Source organism: Lycorma delicatula, chromosome 6 (assembly GCF_047948215.1).
Source record: "Lycorma delicatula isolate Av1 chromosome 6, ASM4794821v1, whole genome shotgun sequence".
Lineage (NCBI taxonomy): Eukaryota > Metazoa > Arthropoda > Insecta > Hemiptera > Fulgoridae > Lycorma > Lycorma delicatula.
Genome location: NC_134460.1, coordinates 163,691,220 through 163,706,519, shown reverse-complemented (window position 1 = coordinate 163,706,519; position 15,300 = coordinate 163,691,220). Strand labels below are relative to the sequence as shown.

Sequence of the window (15,300 nt, the reverse complement as noted above, 5' to 3'; positions counted from 1 at the left end):
TGGAAGATTCCAAAGTATACAAACACTTTTGAAACAAAAATCACCGCATTGTGTTTGAACACGTCGGATGATCCACAGAAAATCTCTGACTTCCAAAGAAATGAGTCTTTGTCTGAATATTGTGCTAACGACGGTTGTAACCGTAGTAAATTATTTTACTACGGTTACAACCGTAATTATGAGATCCCTAAAATTAAGAATCTTTTCTGCCCTTTTTAACGACATGGGTGCAGTTCATCCCGACTCCGAAGGGGAAGACACCCGCCTCGTGGCGTTACCGGTCGTCACACCATCCCCTCCGTTCCGAGCCCTGAAGGGCTTTACCGGAGGTCGACTTATTGACCCTCTAACCGATTACATCTCGGTCATCAGTCGGGATACCTCCGATGCAAATGTCATCCGTAACAACGAAGTACGTGCAATCACCCTCAGAAAATAGAGATGGGTGCAGTACATTCAGCGTTACTATTTTATTGCGAGGCAAGATGCTTATCAAGCGGGAAATCTTTGCAACGTGTTTATGAATTAAGATATGAAATCACCTTTTTTCTAGAAGACGAAAGCAGACTGGAAGCCTAGAAGTTTCGAGATGGTTTATTTGGGATGGAATTGAGCTACGCGGTCGACATATTCGATAAATTAAATACCGTGAATCTTTAACTCCAAGGAGCAAATACACATTTCTTGTACGACTAATACGAGCGATAAAGTTAATGTTTTTTTGTAGAAAATTGGAATTGTGGAGTCGAAATTTAATGTAAAAAAATCTAGAAAAGTTTGCAAATGCGGATGAATGTGTTAAAACTTACAAGGCTGAAGAACAACATGTGAAATTTGTTTTTGTAACCGTTGAAAATCATTTAGCCACGTCGGTAAAGAATTTAAAAAAGTATTTTCTTGCTGACGACAACTCGGTAGCGGGTTAGGGATCCGATTCAAAATACTCCCGAAGGGCTCTCGACTGCCGAAGAAGAAATCTTTATAGACTTCACGGCAAGTGGCGAAATCGAAAGACAGTTTAGTAATAAATCGCTCTTTGAATTTTGGGCAGGGGTGGATGATGATTTTTCTGCGCTGAAAACAAGAGCGTTTCGTTCACTATTACCTTTTTCAACATCCTACCTTTGCGAAAGTGGATTTTCTGCGGCGGCTGCTTTGAAGACAAAATATAGATCCCGGCTAAATATAGAAAAAGAACTCATTGTCTATTTCTAATATTGAACTTTCCTTCGAAAAACTTTATTCTGCAATGTAGGCCCAAGGGGAGTCGCTAATAATTATTAACTTGTTTTTAATTTAGTATTTATAAGTTTATTATTAAATGCATTGTGCAGTGCTGATACAATCCTGTTTATAAGTGTATTATATCATTGTAAATGTGTACTTTATTATTTATTATGTCAGAATGTATTTTGTTTTACTTTCCATTCAGTAAATCAATAAATCTTTTTAATATTTTCGATATGCTCGCGCTTCCCATTTAGTGTTACTACGCCCACCCTCTAGGGGACGCGTCTCACAGGTTGAGAAACACTGCTTTACCGTCGTTCCGGAGGCTAAATTGAAAAAGAGAGAAATTACTGATGCTATGCGACAAGAGGACATTACGTACTACGTACCCGTACTTCTTTTTTAGTAAAGTATAATTTTTTTTAACTTTGTTGCATAATTATGCACCAGATCGGGCAATTTTTCGCGATCACAGTACGCGAAAAATTTCGACTTTCGTATTTCAACGGAAATATCCATTTGGACTAGTTGCAGTGCGACGTCTGTACGTATGTATCTCGCATAACTCAAAAACGATTAGTCGTAGGATGTTGAAATTTTGGATTTAGGACTGTTATAACGTCTAGTTCTGCACCTCCCTTTTGGATGCGATCGACTTAACTAAAAATGTCCAAAAAACCCAAAATCCAAATTTAATTGGATTCTGGACTTTTTCTTAAACCGCAGTAATTGGCCTTATTGAGAGTTTTTCAGCGATATATCATAAGCGGTACTTAATTTCATCGGTTCCAGAGTTATAGCCAACTGAAATATTTTATCTTACAAGGGGAAGGCACATCGGTTGGAATCAGACTTCATCTCCTATTTTTTAACTTAAAGATATTGATTTATTAATAATTATTAACCTTTGATCGTTTAAAAAAATTTTAAATAAATAATTCATTTTCTTTTTTTTGTCTTCAGTCATTTGACTGGTTTGATGCAGCTCTCCAAGATTCCCTATCTAGTGCTAGTCGTTTCATTTCAGTATACCCTCTACATCCTACATCCCTAACAATTTGTTTTACATATTCCAAACGTGGCCTGCCTACACAATTTTTGCCTTCTACCTGTCCTTCCAATATTAAAGCGACTATTCCAGGATGCCTTAGTATGTGGCCTATAAGTCTATCTCTTCTTTTAACTATATTTTTCCAAATGCTTCTTACTTCATCTATTTGCCGCAATACCTCTACATTTGTCACTTTATCCACCCATCTGATTTTTAACATTCTCCTATAGCACCGCATTTCAAAAGCTTCTAATCTTTTCTTCTCAGATACTCCGATCGTCCAAGTTTCACTTCCATATAAAGCGACACTCCAAACATACACTTTCAAAAATCTTTTCCTGACATTTAAATTAATTTTTGATGTAAACAAATTATATTTCTTACTGAAGGCTCGTTTAGCTTGTGCTATTCGGCATTTTATATCGCTCCTGCTTCGTCCATCTTTAGTAATTCTACTTCCCAAATAACAAAATTCTTCTACCTCCATAATCTTTTCTCCTCCTATTTTCACATTCAGCGGTCCATCTTTGTTATTTCTACTACATTTCATTACTTTTGTTTTGTTCTTGTTTATTTTCACGCGATAGTTCTTGCGTAGGACTTCATCTATGCCGTTCATTGTTTCTTCTAAATCCTTTTTACTCTCGGCTAGAATTACTATATCATCAACAAATCGTAGCATCTTTATCTTTTCACCTTGTACTGTTACTCCGAATCTAAATTGTTCTTTAACATCATTAACTGCTAGTTCCATGTAAAGATTAAAAAGTAACGGAGATAGGGAACGTCCTTGTCGGACTCTCTTTCTTATTACGGCTTCTTTCTTATGTTCTTCAATTGTTACTGTTGCTGTTTGGTTCCTGTTCATGTTAGCAGTTGTTCTTCTATCTCTGTATTTCAACCCTAATTTTTTTTAAATGCTGAACATTTTATTCCAGTCTACGTTATCGAATGCTTTTTCTAGGTCTATAAACGCCAAGTATGTCGGTTTGTTTTTCTTTAATCTTCCTTCTACTATTAATCTGAGGCCTAAAATTGCTTCCCTTGTCCCTATACTTTTCCTGAAACCAAATCGGTCTTCTCCTAACACTTCTTCCACTCTCCTCTCAATTCTTCTGTATAGAATTCTAGTTAAGATTTTTGATGCATGACTAGTTAAACTAATTGTGCTGTATTCTTCACATTTATCTGCCCCTGCTTTCTTTGGTATCATGACTATAACACTTTTTTTGAAGTCTGACGGAAATTCCCCTTTTTCATAAATATTACACACCAGTTTGTATAATCTATCAATCGCTTCCTCACCTGCACTGCGCAGTAATTCTACAGGTATTCCGTCTATTCCAGGAGCCTTTCTGCCATTTAAATCTTTTAATGCTCTCTTAAATCAGATCTCAGTATTGTTTCTCCCATTTCATCCTCCTCAACTTCCTCTTCTTCCTCTATAACACCATTTTCTAATTCATTTCCTCCGTATAACTCTTCAATATATTCCACCCATCTATCGACTTTACCTTTCGTATTATATATTGGTGTACCATCTTTGTTTAACACATTATTAGATTTTAATTTATGTACCCCAAAATTTTCCTTTACTTTCCTGTATGCTCCGTCTATTTTACCAATGTTCATTTCTCTTTCCACTTCTGAACACTTTTCTTTAATCCACTCTTCTTTCGCCAGTTTGCACTTCCAGTTTATAGCATTTCTTAATTGCCGATAGTTCCTTTTACTTTCTTCATCATTAGCATTCTTATATTTTCTACGTTCATCCATCAGCTGCAATATATCGTCTGAAACCCAAGGTTTTCTACCGGTTCTCTTTATTCCGCCTAAGTTTGCTTCTGCTGATTTAAGAATTTCCTTTTTAACATTCTCCCATTCTTCTTCTACATTTTCTACCTTATCTTTTTTACTCGGACATCTTGCGATGTCCTCCTCAAAAATCTTCTTTACCTCCTCTTCCTCAAGCTTCTCTAAATTCCACCAATTCATCTGACACATTTTCTTCAGGTTTTTAAACCCCAATCTTCATTAAATTATCACCAAATTATGGTCGCTATCAATGTCTGCTCCAGGGTAAGTTTTGTAGTCAACGAGTTGATTTCTAAATCTTTGCTTAACCATGATATAATCTATCTGATACCTTGCAGTATCGCCTGGCTTTTTCCAAGTGTATATTCTTCTATTATGATTTTTAAATTGGGTGTTGGCAATTACTAAATTTTACTTGTGCAAAACTCTATAAGTCGGTCCCCTCTTTCATTCCTTTTGCCCAGCCCGTATTCACCCACTATATTTCCTTCCTTGCCTTTTCCAACGCTTGCATTCCAATCTCCAACTATTATTAAATTTTCATCTCCTTTTGTGTGTTTAATTGCTTCATCAATCTCTTCGTATACACACTCTACCTCATCATCATAATTCATTTATAACAAAAAAATACGTAATAAAAAATATATGTAATTTAGTAGGCGTACAGGTAAGTCATGGCGTCCACGTCATATTTTTTTAAGTTGCATCTGTTATTATAAAACATGTTATATATTCATACTGTAATATGCTACACGCTGTGTTGAACGAGGGGTTAAACGGGACTCAAATAATTTAATAAAAATGTTTATCTTTAGCAGTTATACCGTAAATGCGGTATAATTTGCTGATAGAGACTAATTTGATCAAGAGGTTAATTAATAAAAATTGCTAAAAAACGTTCTGTCTAGAAAGTTTTTTAGTAAATTTTTTTTCAATTATAATTTTAATGCTTAAAACTTAAACGTAATTTGATCGAGGGGCTAAATTTGTTTACTGAACATTTTTTATCTATTTCGCAATTTTACTGTAAATATTGCGTAATTAAGCGATTAAAACTTAATATCTTACAGCGTATTTGAAATAAAAACTTTTGAAAATGTAAGCCGGGAAGTCGTGCGACCCTTTGCCGGCTTTTTTTTTATACGTATTTGTAACCGTAATGTTAACACACATTTATTAATGGAACTGTTGTAATGAAAATCAACACTGTCGTATTTACTGATTATTCCAAGAATATACAGTCATCGTTTTACAATATTTCCTGTCGAATGAAGCCCCTTCACTTTCAGATAATTGTGTGAGAACAATAACAAAAATCTGAAGCAGATACTACACGACTTCCTTTTACGTCTATTAAATTACATATATACATTTTTAAAAGTATATAACATTTTATTTCACTAATAACGTCTGATATTTTTTCATATCTGTTTTTTATTATTTATTGTAAAACATTTTTTACCATCAGAAGTTAACGTATTAATAAATCAATATATATAAATTTAAAAAAAAAAAAAGGAAAATAAGTCGGATTCGAACCGAATCGATGTGCCTTCCTTCCCCTTGTAATATCCATATATTTCATTAATTAAAATATTATTTGGCTATAACGCTGGAACCGATGAAATTAAGTACCGCTTATGATACATCGTTGAAAAGCTGTCGATGAGAGCTTATTACTGCATTTAAGAAAAAGTCCCAAATCCAAAAACGTTTTTGGATTTGGGACTTTTTTGGATTCTGTTGCTCCAGTCGATTGCAATCAAAAGAGGAGGTGCACGACTAGATCTTACAACAGTCTAAATCCAAAATTTCAACAACATACGGCAAATCGTTTTTGAGTTATGCGAGATACGTACATACGACGTACAGACGTCTCGCCGAAACCAGTCAAAAGGGATTCAGGGATGGTCAAAATGGATATTTCCTTTGAAGTCTGAAAACCGAAATTATTCGCGATCACAATACTTCCTTTATTTCTTACAAGGAAGTAAAACGCATTATTTAGTTCCGATCCTTCAAAAACGATTAGATTTTTCCGTTCCGTATAAAAAATTATTGTTATCGGCCGGTAATCCTGTACCGTGAAATAACATATACGGACCCGTGTGCATATTTATGTTAATAATATTATCGCTTTTGTATTACGGAAGTTTGGCGAGAAAGTTATCGTATCGTAATTTTTTTCATATATTCCGTTTTTAAGAGATTTATATCAAGTAATGGATAGATGGCCGTGAACCGTTCGTCGATATAGGTTATGGAAAATTCAGTCGTAACTGGAGAAGTTGAATATTTTTATGATATTTCAAATAGGTTATGCGATTATCGCTTAAATGCATCTCGAATGTATAAAAGAGGAAAAACCGGTTTAGTCAAGAAAAGTAAAGCTTTAAGAAATCGATCGATTTTTTTTTTTCAAATTTCATTCGTTTTAATTTCTTCCTTTAAAATCTATTATAATTGTTTTGTAAGTATATAATATTATTGAACGTTTCTGCCGTAAGGGAGTCGAGGTAGTACAAAAAAAATAATGAATTAATTAGAAAATCGGTTTCACTCTTCTTGAATGATATAGACAAAAAAAACTACATAATGCGCTAATTAAAACGTAAAAAATATGAGCTATAAGAAACCTTATTTTGAACAACACACAGAATAATTTTCAATTTACGTATCTACGTATGTGTGTTTTTATAAAATATAACATATGTACGTATCAAATGTCAGTTGTGTATTCCTAATTCGTATTTAGGCAGTAAGTAATGCGAAGTTGTAGGACGGATGATATATATCCGATCCCCGCAGAGCGACTGCCCTACCTACCTACTTGCTTATTCGCTTACCTATAATTTACAAGGTCGTATATCGCAGCGCACTGTTTTAGGCTGCATTTCAGTGTTGTTGTTGCCGGCCCTGCCCTCCATCAACTTAAAGATAAGATTTTTACGCAACCAGTGAACGATTCGATCGTCGTTGCTGTGAGACCGTCGTCTAGTAGTATAGGTTTAAGTGACGCGTAGAGTGACTGTATGGGAGCTGTTACTTTTACCGGTAAGTAAACGATTACCGGTACGTAATTTCGTTATGTCGTCGTCGATGATTTTTCCCCGTGGTTTTTTGTTTGTATTTATGAAAATATAGTATTTCGTTTTATTAATTTGTTCGTACTCGACTGTAGATAAGTAATCTATCCGGAACTATCGTTTTTCACTTTGTCGATGTTACATAACGATTTCTTAACTTTTTGTTTTAGTTTTCCTTTTATTAATCTTCTACATTTTGTTATCCATATTTTTGCATCATTCTTTTCTAATTGTCCGCTTCGGGGTACGTCGGATCTATTAGTTTTCATGTATTTTAACTGCATTTCCGTTTTATCTGATATTTTTCCATTTTCAGTTCGCTTTTTTTAAACTTTCGCCTCTCTTTTGGATTTTGGTTTTCTTGGAATCCAAATGGAATCTTTCATCTTTTAATATTTCTCTGAGATAGGCTCTGTTCTCGATTATTTTATCTTTAATATTTAATTTATTTAAGTCTTCTCGGATTTATTTGAAACATTTCCTCTTAGTTGTTGTATTTTTTAAGAATTCGAATACTTTTTTAAGCCTGTCATTGTTCATTCTAAAGATACGACTAAAATTTGCATCGTTATTTTAATTAATTTTTAAAATCGGTTGTTTTTAAACAATTTATTAGTTACGATTTAGCTTATTATTATTTTTTATAAAAAACTAATTTCGTTTTGAATTTATCCTATTATTCGTGAACCTACGCGTATTTTATTTTCATTATGATCTACCCACTTAATTATTATTATTCTGTTATTACAGGTTTGTTTTCTTTGAAGTATCTTATAATATAAACCATTTTTTTTTTTTTTTTTACTTTTGTTTTAAATATGTCATGCGTATTCCCGTACACAACGGTAAAGTCTGTGTTTATTAAATTAATCATCTACAAAATAATAATGATTAAATTTCTTATTATCTATAAAATGATGTGCATTTCTATAATGGAAATTATATCGATTTTACACAGAAAATTAATTTGTGATTTTAAGATATTTATAAATTTATATAATGCATTATTCTTTCTTTTCTTTTTTCACTAGTTATTTTATTTATTTATTTTTTTTATGTTATTTAGTAATCTATTAATACTATTTTATTATTATCAGACGTCTAAGAATGACTACTATGAATCACGCCCAATTTTTCCTGGGATGTATTTGTTTTTCAATAAAAAAAATCTGTTTACAATTTGATTCGTCTGTTTTATGATTATTACTTTCATATAGGGTAACTATAATAAGTTAAGGATTAACTTGCTTATTTGAATTATTGAATAAAAATTATTATAAATTTATATACCGGGGGTTCAACTTAAAACAGATTCTGTCGCTTAATTTAGTCCATTGTTTATTGGCAAACATATAATAATTTACAGATTATGTTGAAAATTATGTCGGCCAGCTTCTACGCACCGGTCAACACGTTTGACCATGTTCATGGCTACTCTTATTAGATGTATCCTGTCTTATTTCCTGGATAGCATCGGTAATGTTTGCCTTTAATTCCTGCAGGATTACTCCTATAAACAATTTCGTTTAAGTAACCGCCGCAGAAATAAGTCTGGACTAGTCAGAACAGGGTATCTTGGTTGTCACAATCTTTCCACGGAAAAAATACCGAAGCACTTCCATTATAAAGCGAGCTGCGTGGCAATTGGCGCTGGCCTGTTGCAACCGGCAGTTACGCTCATCCTCGTGCTGTAAGGTTATGAAATGTTAGTTAATTTCTCGGTGGAGGGCGGCATCCACAGTTTTTTTTAAAAAAACAAGGGTCCTATTATTCATCGCCTTCAAACCGCATCCATACGCCTATTTTTTGTGAATGTAGAGGAGATTCAAAGGAAATTTGCAGGTTTTCATTACCCCAGGTCCACTGGATCGGTCTAGCGGTAACTTGTCATCGCAGATCGGCTGATTTTTAAGTCGAGTTCTAAGGTTCAAATCCTGCTAAAGGCGGTTTACTTTTATATGGATTTGAATACTACATCACGGATACTGATGTTCTTCGGTGGTTGCATTTCAATTAGGCACACATCTCAGGAACGGTTGACCTAAGACGTACAAAACTACACTTTATTTACATCGATACATATCATACTCATTCATCCTCTGAAGTGATTTTTTATGGTGGTTCTAGAGGCTGAACAAACAAAAAAAATTAGGTCCAGTAGTTCTGACTACTAACGTACCGTCAAGAGGGAACCTCGCTTCATCTGTAAAAAAACACAATGTAAATGCTGATGCTGCATCTGATGAAGTTCTTGAGCGGTTAAAAATTGTAACGCTTTTACCATAATCGGTATTATTTAGCTCGTGGAAAACCTGCATTCGATACAGATAACATTCCAGCATTCTCTTCGCTGCCGTGCAGGCTGAACCTAGTGAAATGTTTTATTTCCGGCTTAGTCTTTTCAAAGATTTACGAGAATATTTTATAACTGCCGCTTTAATATCCTGTATGACACCTGAGTCTTTAAAACCGACTTGTGGCAGGTACACATATCTGGTCTAACACCAAACCTGTTTTACAAAAGTTTTTAATTAACTTATGAATAAAACACTTTTCACTGGTGCTTCCTTTTCAAATTACTCTCCAGATTATTGCGACGCGTAATATGAGATTTCATCTAAATAAATTTCCATCACGAATAAACTTCTTCAACGGTTAACCGCATTTTAATAAACATCACACAATCGTGCAACCTTTTTGAACAGCCGATGCTCAACACATACTAACAATACTTAAATGGGCAGTCGATAAACAGTCCTCCCCAGTCCAGCTCCAGTCATACCAACATCTTCCACATTATTTTACCCGTTACATGTCAATATATTTTAACAAAACTATGCGTTTAGTATAAACTACCGGGTTGATGGAGCATCTTTTAAGTTGAACTCCTTGTATATATTTAGTTGTCGTCATCATCTTTAATATTTTTATCGACTAATTTACTTATCGTTTTCACTTCTGGTTACAATATAGCTAAATTTATTTATTTATTTATAGTCGTGTCATTCGATTAAAATATAATCGCAATAAATATTATCGAGCGCTAAACTTGTTGCAAATGAATTGTTTAAAAGCTGATTTTCAAAATCTAAGGTTGTAAGGTTCAAATCCTAGTAAAGGTTTAGTTATTTTTATACGAATTTGAATACTAGATCGTGGATACCGGTGTACTTTGGTGGTTCGGGTTCAATTAACCACACATCTCAGGAACGGTCAGTCTGGGTCTGTACAAAACTTATAGTCGTAAAGCGTTTACTAAATGACATCGAGATTTAACCGACAAAAATAAATTTCTAAAATTGTTTGTCTAATGGCTTTTTAGGGCAGAAAATGTTGAAATAATTTTTAATTTTTCGGTGTAGAATTTAGTTACGAGTATTGTATTTTGTAGTTTTTTTTTACCTTTAGTTGTAATGTGCTATCAAATTTGTGTCTTCATCGTTATTATGATGCGGTAAATATATAGATTGTGAAAATTCATATTGTTTACAATTAAACATTCGCCGTCTACATCAGATATAGTATGAACAGTGTAACATTAAATTCTCTGCCAAAAATATCAGTTTTCCAACAGAATCGGTTTTCTTTTAATCGTAATCAGAATAAAACCTTTCTTTGGAGTTTGAGTTTTCAATATTATATTTGGATTTTTAAGTATTCCCCGTATTAATTTCTTTTTACAAATTCACAATAATTAGATACTTTGAGTAGTAATTATTGTATTGTATGTTTGCATAATCTGTGTGATTTTATGAACCGATCATGATGAAATGTCTGTTTGTGGTTTATTATAAGTTATTAAATCTTGCATCGTATAATAATAGCTTGCGGTTTTATTTTTGTGAATTATCAAATTTATCTTTATATGCGATTTGATAAACTAATTGTAGCGTGATAAGATTTGTTTTTATTAGTTCCACGAAGAGATGATTTAAATTCGTTTATTATAATTTAAGAACGGTGAATGTAGCGTATGAAAATTTAAGATTATAAAATCTTTATTTGTAATTTACGGTAATTTACCGGGCGATCGTTTGAAAAATTACCGCATTTATTATTCAACAGCTATCAGTCCCATCGTATTTCTGTTTTCAGGCACGTATACCGTTCTTAGGGGGAACCTTTTTAAAATTATTTTCAAAGGGGTGGAACCCTCCATCTTCGCTACTCCTACCCAAACTCAAAAATTTTAAATGGCTATGATAACATTTAATTACATCCCGATTTATGGACACTGCAGGTTAATCTTATGATTTTTGATGCACAATTGTTGTGATTTGATGGTGGTAATGTTATTTAACGCTCGAATTTGGGTTTATGTTTCTGTCCTGTGGCGAGTAATATACAGTAAGTCGATCGACTGAAATATTTTTTTTTTTGCATAAATATGCGTCTCGTAACCCCGATTAGATTATAAAATAAAGGTTAACTAAACCTTAACGGAATAATTACGTAAGTAGTTAATTATTGTTGTATATATTAATGTTGAACAGAAATGTTGTAAGGTGATAAAATCGGTCGACTTAAAATTAATTAAGTTTTAAGTCCTTGAACCAGAATTTTTGTTTTTGGTTTTTCCTTTGATTAAGGAAAATTAAAATTAAAATTATTAAGACGATAAAATTAGCGGTTAAGATGTAAACTGGAAAGTTTTTTAATTAAAGAATATAAATGAGAAATAAGGTACGAGTATATTGGCTTTTCAATTTTAAATGACCTTACTGTAGCTGGAAGCTGTTAAATACTCTTTTTGTAAGGTATTTACATACCGTATTTTTAGGTATTAGAGTAAAATTAATCAGAAAATAAAAGGTAAATTCCTATAAATGCAGAGAAACAAATTCAGTTTTTTACGTAAATCTTTCGTTAACTGTTATTACTTCCTTGTACGAAATAAAGAAAGTATTGTGTTCGCGAAAAATTTCGGTTTTCAGATTTCAGCGGAAATATCCATTTTGACTAACTATCCCTGAATCCATTTGTACGTAAAGATGTGACGTCTGTACTTACGTATGTATCTCCCATAACTCAAAAACTATTACCCGAAGAATGTTGATGTTGATGTTGGTGGAAAAAATCGGGTTTTGAAGATTAAAAAAAAACCACACCTACCTTAATAGGCGCAATATTTAAAGTGGTCTTTAGTCCTTAGTCTTCTAAACATTACCCATCGGGTTGGTCTAATGGTTAACGCGTCTTCCCAAATCAGCTGATTTGGAAAGTCGAGAGTTACAGCGTTCAAGTCCTAGTAAAGCCAGTTATTTTTACACGGATTTGAATACTAGATCGTGGATACCGGTGTTCTTTGGCGGTTGGGTTTCAATTAACCACTCATCTCAGGAACGGTCGAACTGAGAATGTACAAGACTACACTTCATTTACACTCGTACATTATCATCCTCATTCATCCTCTGAAGAATTATCTAAACGGTAGTTACCGGAGGCTAAACAGGAAAATAGAGAGAGAAAGAGTCTTCTAAACATTACCTAAAACCTTTGTTTGAAACAGTTTATGATATGACCAACCCTTACGGCAAGGGATAACTAAAATAATGCTAGAATTGTAAGATGGGGCTTGTCGTATGCTAAACATGTGAAAGTGTTTTCACATGCAACCATTGTCGTGTTGAGTAAATTTGAAGTTTTTCTTGACTTTAAGGTGAAATTATTTATCCCTCCTTAGCTCCAGTGATTTTTTTTTTAAATTTAATTATATTGATTTATTAATAATTATTATCTCTGATTCTAAAAAAAGATTTTACAATATATAATATTTCAATAATAACAATAAAAAAAATATTTTAAAAATCAGAAGTTATTAGTGAAATAAAATTTTATTTACTTTTCATTTAAAAAAAGAGGAAATGAAGTCGGATTGGAACCGATGTACCTTCCCCTTATAATAGCCAAATACTTCATTAATTAAAATCTTATTTGGCTATAAGTCTGGAATCTATGAAAATAAGTACCACTTATATATATCGTTGAAAAGCGCTCAATAAGGGCTTATTACTGCAGTTAAGAAAAACTCCAAAATTTAAATGTTTTGGATTTCGGGCCTTTTTTGACGCTTTTGGTCAAGTTGATCGGAATCAAAAGGGGAGTTGCATAATTAGATGTTACAACAGCCCTAAATCCAAAATTTCAACATTCTACGCGTAATCGTTTTTGAGTTATGCGAGATACATACGCACCTATGTACGTCACGCCGAAAATAATCTAAATGGATTCAGGGGTAGTCAAATGGAAATTTCCGTTGAAATCTGAAAACCGAAAATTTTCGTCATCACAGTACTTCCTTTACTTCGTACAAGGATGTAAAAATCGAGATTTATAAAAAAAAACAGTTAATTATTTTAATTGATCCCAAATTATTTTTATTGGTAACTGGTCCCTGGTTATTGAATTCACTGCTGTAACAATTCGATTTCGCAGATCTTGAAGAAAAACAGACTTAATTGGTAAACCCACCGGGTTTGTTCTAATGATTAACTCGTCGTCGCAAATCAGCTGATTTCGAAGTCGAGAGTTCTAAGGTTCAAATCCTAGCAAAGGCAACAATACCCTTTTTACGGATTTGAATACTAGATAGCGGGTACCGGTGTTTTTTGGTGGTTGGGATTCACTTAACCACACATCTCAGGAACGGTCGACCTGAGACTGTACAAGACTACACTTCATTTACATTCACACATATCGTCCTCATTCATCCCCTGAAGTAATACCTTACGGTAGTTCCGGAGGCTAAACAGAAAAAAAGATAATAACCTTGAAGTAAAAGGTTACATATATATATTTGTTGTAGTTTATATTCTAATGTTCGACATATTACAAAATAGAATTATAAACGAATGTTCCGGTCTTAAGTAATAAAAAATTATATTACATTTGCTATTTAAAAATTAAAGGCTAAAGCATTTCATTTAATAGAACGTAATAATATTAAAAATGTCTCTCTTATAAAAACAAAATTTATTTTTTAAAAATACGAATAATACACGTGTAAACTGATACGCTTATAATAAATTGTATGACAAAGTAGTTTAAATTTAATATTATAATAAAATTCGAATAGGTTAGGGCGGCTTACACTTCAGTATCAACGCATCACTTTATATTTAAGTGACGCGATATTTAATAATTAAAGATCCGATATTTAATATTAACGAGGTCGTCGTTTTAAATGGACTTATATTCAAAATCAGTAAAAGATCTTTAATAATTAAAAATAAATTATTGTTTTTATTTTTATGTAAAACATCTACGAATATTTTTCTAGTTGAATGAATTATGCAATTTTAAGTGGTTGTAAATGGGTAAAACCCCCCCAAATTGCAAAATAATTTATTTCATATTGTAATGAGTACCATGATTTGACTTAAGGAAAATTTCGACATGTCTTCGCGTTTCACATCCCCAGACCCCAAAACCGCACTCAGCTCAAAAGTTTATATATACATATATATATATATTTCACTTTCTTATGGACACAATAACTGCCAATCACTTATAACACACGATATTGCGCCGCCAATCACTTTCAAATTGTTCCTTAAAAATAACTCGTTCAAAAATGTCGGTCGAGTTCGTTAACGGCCAAAATTGGACCATGAGAATGGAAATAGAGGGGTTTTTTCAAAAAAACAGAATATCGCTATAACTTTCTTATTAAGTAAAATATCGAATTCGTTAAAATTTCCTACACTCTTTGAATAAGATCCTAAAACTTATTTCAGTAAAGTTTTTTGATATCACCAACCATTGGCCCACGGGATGGAAAATTGTGGTTTCGAAGACAAAAAATCATACCTCCCTTAATAGGCACAGTATGGATTTGGTTTAAAGTAGTCGTTAGTTCTCTAAAAATTACCTAAAACTTTTGTCTGAAACAAGTTTTTATATGACCAACCCTTACAGCAAGGGATGACTAAAATGTTGCTGGAATTGTATGTAAAAATATCTGGGCTTGTACGCTAAACATGTGAAACGTTTTTTACATGCAACCATTGTTGTATTGAATAAATTTGAATTTTTTCTTAATTTTAAGGTGGAAATCTTTTTTGATCCTCTACTTAACATTGGTGAAATCTACCTCCACCTTCCAGCATGCTGAAAAGG

General features: G+C 33.0%; 2 protein-coding genes across 7 annotated transcripts in view; one reads left to right on the top strand and one right to left on the bottom strand.

The window, feature by feature from the left end:
• Nucleotides 1–15,300, bottom strand: part of Gpa2 (Glycoprotein hormone alpha 2) — a 179,520-nt gene that overhangs the window by 115,816 nt on the left and 48,404 nt on the right. The window lies entirely within an intron of this gene.
• The window catches only part of capu (formin protein cappuccino), a 92,119-nt gene that overhangs the window by 28,704 nt on the left and 48,115 nt on the right, over nt 1–15,300 (top strand). The window contains exon 1 of one of the 6 annotated variants that reach the window (XM_075369016.1): nt 7,004–7,150. The exons of the other annotated variants lie outside the window; for them this stretch is intronic. Coding sequence (XP_075225131.1) covers nt 7,129–7,150 — 22 coding nt within the window. The 5' untranslated portion in view covers nt 7,004–7,128. Of the gene's footprint in view, nt 1–7,003; nt 7,151–15,300 lie in introns of those variants that run through there. 6 annotated transcript variants of the gene reach the window in all.